This window comes from Myotis brandtii, unplaced genomic scaffold, assembly GCF_000412655.1.
Source record: "Myotis brandtii unplaced genomic scaffold, ASM41265v1 scaffold657, whole genome shotgun sequence".
Taxonomy (NCBI): Eukaryota; Metazoa; Chordata; class Mammalia; order Chiroptera; family Vespertilionidae; genus Myotis; species Myotis brandtii.
This window is the reverse complement of record NW_005370552.1, coordinates 1,862,933-1,869,245: the sequence shown is the minus strand read 5'-3', so window position 1 is coordinate 1,869,245 and position 6,313 is coordinate 1,862,933. Positions and strand designations below refer to the sequence as shown.

The 6,313-nt window shown below is 41.9% G+C and overlaps 1 protein-coding gene across 1 annotated transcript in view; it reads left to right on the top strand.

The window, feature by feature from the left end:
• Nucleotides 1-6: 6 nt before the first annotated feature.
• MED14 (mediator complex subunit 14) overlaps nt 7-6,313 on the top strand; it is a 62,587-nt gene continuing 56,280 nt past the window's right edge. Inside the window, exons 1-2 of the mRNA XM_005880887.2 lie at nt 7-55; nt 4,782-4,808. Of these exons, the coding sequence (XP_005880949.2) occupies nt 39-55; nt 4,782-4,808 (44 nt within the window). The 5' untranslated portion in view covers nt 7-38. The remainder of the gene's footprint in view (nt 56-4,781; nt 4,809-6,313) is intronic.

The following is a 6,313-nucleotide window of genomic DNA, read 5'->3' as shown; positions in this document are numbered from 1 at the left end:
TCATCGAGTTCCTGCTGCACCGGGCCTACTCGGAGCTCATGGTGCTGACGGACCTGTAAGTGCCGCGAAACCCATGCCGGCTCCGCCGGTCCCCTTCCCGCCCAAGCGGCGGACGGGCGAGCACCGCTGTCTCCCCTAGAGGCTGCTGTTCTCTCCTCTGCGGGGCCGCAGACTCTAGATGTCGGAACTCCTGGGCTTGGCGGAGGCGGAGGACAGAAGCCTCGCATTTGGGGTCTTTCTGGAGCAGCGGCGCCCGAGACTTGTTAATTATGCATGTTGCTAGGCTGGCAGGGAAAACCTCACCTTTGGGATTTTTTTGCTCAGGTTGCCAACAGAACTGTATTGATTTCTTGGCTGGCAGCTTTTTTAGCCCAGAGCCCAACATCAGGGTTGAGGAATACATCAGCGAGCTTTTTAAAAAAAAAATCTCAAAGGTGGGAGATGTGTTTTACAGCATCTTGACGGTCCATTTTAGATGTGGGTTGTAATTGCTTCTGACTGAGCTGGAACTCGGGAGATGGATTGTGTATAAAATAATGCCATCATTTGGATCCCAAAGTTGTTTTTTTCTAGAACATTGGAAACCTTAACGCATTTGGTGTAAGGAAAAGGTTTTTGGGAACTGGTCTGCTGTTACAGTTTCTTGGTGTGTGAAGGGAATTTATAAATCACCAAGTTACCCAGGAATTGCCTTGGGACATGATGAGGGTGTAAGCCCTTCAGAGTAGGGTCAGAAAACACTGTAATGATTTTCAGTGTGCGGAGAAAAGGCGCTATAAAATTTGACGGTGTATATACTTTACTATTTTGCGTGTTTTATTCCAGGTTCAGAAAAAGTGAAGAATCATGAGTTTTTAATCTATATTCGTTTTTATCTTTTATCTGTTGCTAGGCAGATCAGTGTTTTCAATGGAAATAATTAGTATATAGATATTAGGCTCTAAAGTGTCATAGTAATTTGTTACTAGAGACTTAAAATATTTGCATATGACTAAAAGAATTTGAAAAGGTTCCTCTTATTCCTGTAAAACACCATTCTCACTCAATTCTAACATACTCTATTGAATGGGACAGAAAAAGTCTACCCCTTTCTAATGAGAAACTTAAGATGTCACGAATAGGGATTATTGTAGTAATATACTTCTTTGCACCACTTATTGTTGGATCTCATAAAAATTCAAGCGTATCCATGAGAAAATTTCATACTAGTATATGTGAAGGTTACGTGTCCTGTGTATAGCTATGGAGAAGTGTTAAAAACTGCTGCTCTGAGTGGTTGTGTAATTTGTTTTCCCATAGGGATTGTAGAAATTCTTTGAATTATTGTGGTGTTCTTGCTATTTTAGGACTTAGTTATGAAGAGAGGAACATCTGTTTATGGCTGTAGAATAAGTATATCGTTTGTTTTAGTCCCATACACTTTATATGATTATGATTCCCACACTTATATCTCTAGCATAGATCTCCAGACTCTATATCCAGATGCCTACGTGTAAATACTTAACAGGCATTTAAGTGTACCAAGTCCAGAACCAAACTCCTGTTTCCACTCAATCTCTCCAAACCTTTCCTATCTCACTAAATAGTATCGCGATTCTTCCTATTGTTGCTTCGGCCAAAAATACTGGAATAATTCCTGGCTCCTCTCTTTTCTAGCCCCACAGCACAGTTCAACAGCAAGCCTGTCATCTTTGACTTCAGAATCTGACCACTTTTCAATATTCCCATCAAGGGTTACTCCTTCGCCCATGTTACCTCAGTAGTCTGCTAACTGGTATCTCTACTGCTGCCCTTTCTCTCTTCAGTTTTTTCCTCCAAAAAATAGCCAGGATGATCCTTTGAAACCTGCTCACAACCCTCCAGTGGTTCCCCATCTCACTTAGAGTAAACGTTTTTATAGTCACCTATTTATAGGGTGACCATAAAATTTATGGTTGAAATCAGGACGCTTTTGAGCATGAAAGATGGTGCTGTTAGTAGTAATGTCAAAGCAACAGGCATAAACTGAAACTATCTTGGGCAAACCAGGAATGTGGTCACCTTAGCTTTAAGGCCCTATATCAGGGGTGGGGAACCTTTTTTCTGCCAAGGGCCATTTGGATATTTATAGCATCATTCACAGGCCATACAAAATTACCAACTTAAAAATTAGCCTGCTATATTTGGTCAAATATTTAATTAATATTTAATGAACTAATGCCTTGGCACGCCAGACCAAATCATTTTGTGGGCCTTATCCGCCCTCCAGCCAGATGTCCCCCACATTCATTCATTAATGTGTGAAATCAGTGAATAATCAGGCAATCCCCTACATTGATCTGTGCCTTCCCTCCCTTACCTCTCTAACTTCACTTGCCACTGCGCTCCTCCCTGCTTATTCTGTTTCAGGTACTCTACCTCTTGATGTTTTGTGATAGTGCGAGGCACACTCCCCTCTCCCAGAAATCTGTGGGGTTTGCTTTCTCATTTCCTTTAGGTCTTTGTTCAGACTTTCTCTGACTGTCACGGGAAGCTCTGCCTCTTCACTCTCTCCTTCTCTACTCACTGCTTTGTTTTGTTTCCTCCCCACCCTGGAAGCTCAGTGAGGATGGATTTTGATTTGATTGCTACTTTCCCCAGGGCCCAGTGGTTCTCAACCTGTGGGTCTCGACCCCTTTGGGGGTCGCACGACCCTTTCACAAGGGTCGCCTAAGACCATCGGAAAACACATATATAATTACATATTGTTTTTTATGATTAATCACTATGCTTTAATTATGTTCGATGTGTAACAATGAAATTGGGGGTCACCACAACATGAGGAACTGTATTAAAGGGTTGCGGCATTAGGAAGGTTGAGAACCGCTGGCCTAGAACAATGCCGACACATAGTAGGGGATTACCTGATTATTCATTGATTTAACACATTAGTGAATGAATTTTTAGAATGGTCATTGCAGATCATGGAGAATTTTATGGGAAGATTCGTTGTTGCTCTTGATAGATAACTTTTTTCTCTCTTGATTTGTGGTTACCAAAATTAGTTTAGGGACTTACCTTGGAAGTTCCTAAATCATGTATTTTTCCTTGTTCCAGGTAGGAACTGTCAGGATTAATGTATTAATAATGTAAGACCAGTGTTCTTATAAGAGTCTTATTTCTGCCATATTTGATGCTTGTCTGTGAACTAGCGAATGAAAAAACAGCCTTAGCATTTAAGGTGGTTTGGTTTTGGCCCCAGATTTCTGTTTTTTTCTTTGCTTGTCCACTTCCTCCTTCTGCCACACTCCCCCACCCCCACCCCCCAATACACATGCTCCCATCTTAGAGTTTATACTCTGCCTTGACTTTTTAGAGACTTAGCACCTACTCTTTTTTAAACCTCTTTAAATTAAAATTAGAAAATGCTAGAATTTCAGTCTTGTAAAGTTACCCCACATTTAGGTATAAGTTTCTGACTTACCATTTCCAAAAATTAGCATTTTAAAAAAGGCTTTTGCCTCAAATGGTGGATTTGTTATCTGTAAAGGAATTTAAAATAGATTAGGAGGAATTGGGGGAGGGGGGGGGGGATGTAGGCAGCAAAGCCTGTCCTTTGTCCCTGAAATAACACCACCTGTGACATGGGATGGTCCTTTTAGGGGCAGGTGGGAGAGCTGGAGCAATGATTCCTGTGCTTTCTCCCGAAAGGCTCTACTTTTTTCTGTCTTTCTTGCACCATGGTTCTTATTCTCGCCTTCCCTTGAGGACAAGGGGACTGTTCTCAAGAGCTTCCACATGTAGAGGAACTCAACAGCTGCTTTTACTTCCGGTCTTCCAGTAAAGCCTTTCTGCTTCATCCTCTGGTCTGCTTGTTCTTGCAGCACCTACCTAGTTTCCTTTTATTACTTGGATGCTATCTTCAGCTTCCATCCCACTGTCTACCATAGGAATTGTAGGTAACTATAAGCCAGAGCTTATTTGAATAGTTTTCCCTCGTGGTCTTAGTTTTCTGTACCTGTGGCATGTGGGTGGGAGAAGAGGATCTAAGGGTGTTGGTGTGTATTCTTCAAGAACGATGAAATGTCAGGGGAGGCTTTAGAGTTCAGGCCATTGCATCTTGGGCCCTGGGATAAAGGTTTACAGAGCATGGCGATTCAGGAGGCAGATCAGGACCTTTCTAACAGCATCTGTGGGTGTGAGAGTGCTAAACAGTCAGGGGAGATGGTGACATTGGTTGCTGGCTGTCAGTACTGGAGAACTAGCAAAAAAAAAAAAAAGAAAAAAGAAATGACAAAGAATCAGAACCTTACTGGAGCTGTTTAAAAGTAATATAAATAATTTACATCTACTCACGTGCAGCAGCATAATTACTGTGAAACCCATGCGGACACTGCCTCTTTTGTGTGCTCAGCTTCCAGCTTTGCCCACCATAACAAAACAGGGAGGATCAGTGCTGGGAAGCGACTGTTCCACTGGATACGGGGAGACTGGCAACCAAGGAGGACTCTGCATCTGTGACCATTTTAGCCTTAAAATCATGTTTTCTCTGCTATAGTGTGCTAATGGAAGGCTTGGGCTTCATAAATGTCTGAGGTTCATGCAATACCTTTTGAAGCATTCTGAATGGAGAAAAATGCTCCTTTGTTAGTTTTTCCCTTATAGCCCTATTACTGGAAACTTATAAAAGAGTTGGTAGCCACACAAGCCTGTTTATCTAGTTTTTCTGAATCCTAAGGTGTTTAATAGAGTCAAAGTAAAGACTATTATCATTTTAATGAAGGTGTGCATATATTTAGTCAATTTCTTTTTTTTCTCCTTAGACTGCCAAGGAAATCTGATGTGGAAAGGTGAGTATGAAAAAAACCTTAAATCTGTGTCTGTGTTGCTATATCTGTGAGTATGTGTGTGTATGTGTGTGTGTGTGAGAGAGTGGAAGTGGGTATTGGCCTGGATGGTAGTGCCGCAGATCGGAAACCTAGGCCCAGAGAGTCGGGGTGATTTTTTTCTCATCATTTCTTTGTGATTTCTTCTTCCCTGACAATTCTTGGTGTGAGACCAGCTCTGGACCTTAGGTTTTAGGAACCTTTTTTAAAAAATATATTTTATTTATTTTTTACAGAGAGGAAGGGAGAGGGATAGAGAATTAGAAACATCGGTGAGAGAGAAACATCCATCAGCTGCCTCCTGCACACTCCCCACTGGGGATGTGCCCGCAAACAAGGTACATGCCCTTGACCGGAATCGAACCTGGGACCCTTCAGTCCGCAGGCCGACGCTCTATCCACTGAGCCAAGCCAGTTAGGGCTTTAGAAACCTTTTTAAAGTCACTGACCAGTTCAAGCCCCTGAGAAGATGTAAAACTTAATAGAAGAAGCTAAGGAATAGACTGGCTTTAAAAGTTGGCTGCTAGCTTACCATTTGCTACAATGATGCAATTAGATATCTTTAGACGCTTGACATTTGTCTACTATTGTTGCTGTTTTAGAGTTGAATTTTGATTCAGTTGCAATTTGAGGCTTAAGATGCAACTAAACACTATTATGTTTCCATAAGCCAAAGGAGCAAGATAAATTAAGGTTTCAAAGAAATTTTGTGATGGAGATATTATGGCTACAGCATAGGCTGTTTGACTATATTTTTGGCATTTCTTATGCTCCTTAGTTTATTTTTTTTAAAATACCAAGTCACTGGAGAGGATTTTAGCTTTTATTAATGATTACACTCTCCCCCCTACCCTCCACCGACCTTTCTGATAGAATTAGACATAGATCAAAAAGAGGTGAAAAAAAAATTGAAGCGTGCCTGTGTTACGGTTTGGCTGGCCAGTTGTAAAGGAGGGACATGAAAATGAAAGTCAGGATTTGTGCTGTCCACTCTCGGGTGGGAAGGGCTCTGGAAAACCGACCCCTTGAGACAGCCTGCTGGAAAAAGCCCACGTTACAATCGTTTGCAATGGGGGGTGTCCTCTTTCTAGGAGAGGAGCTCATTTGGGAAACCGCATTACTAACATACAAATAGGTTTGTTCCGGAAGAGGAGCAGAGACTCACGTCCTCTGTAAGCCGTTCAGAGTTCGAGTGACAGTCAGTACTGAGGCTCCTGGCACTGAGGTGGCTGCCAGATCATAATGCACATTTAGCATTTCTGCGGTGGCCCACTCTTGCCTGTGAGGCTCTGCTAATTTTCTCTCTTAGGGTCCTTCACTGGCAGAAAGTCACAACTGGATTTGCCCCCTTGATTCTTCTCTTTATACTTCCAACAATATTGCTGGCTGATTCTTAAGAAAGCCTGTCAGGTTATTTGTGGGCTACGTGTGCTTTTTTTTTTTTTTTTTTTTTTTAAACATTTTTATTG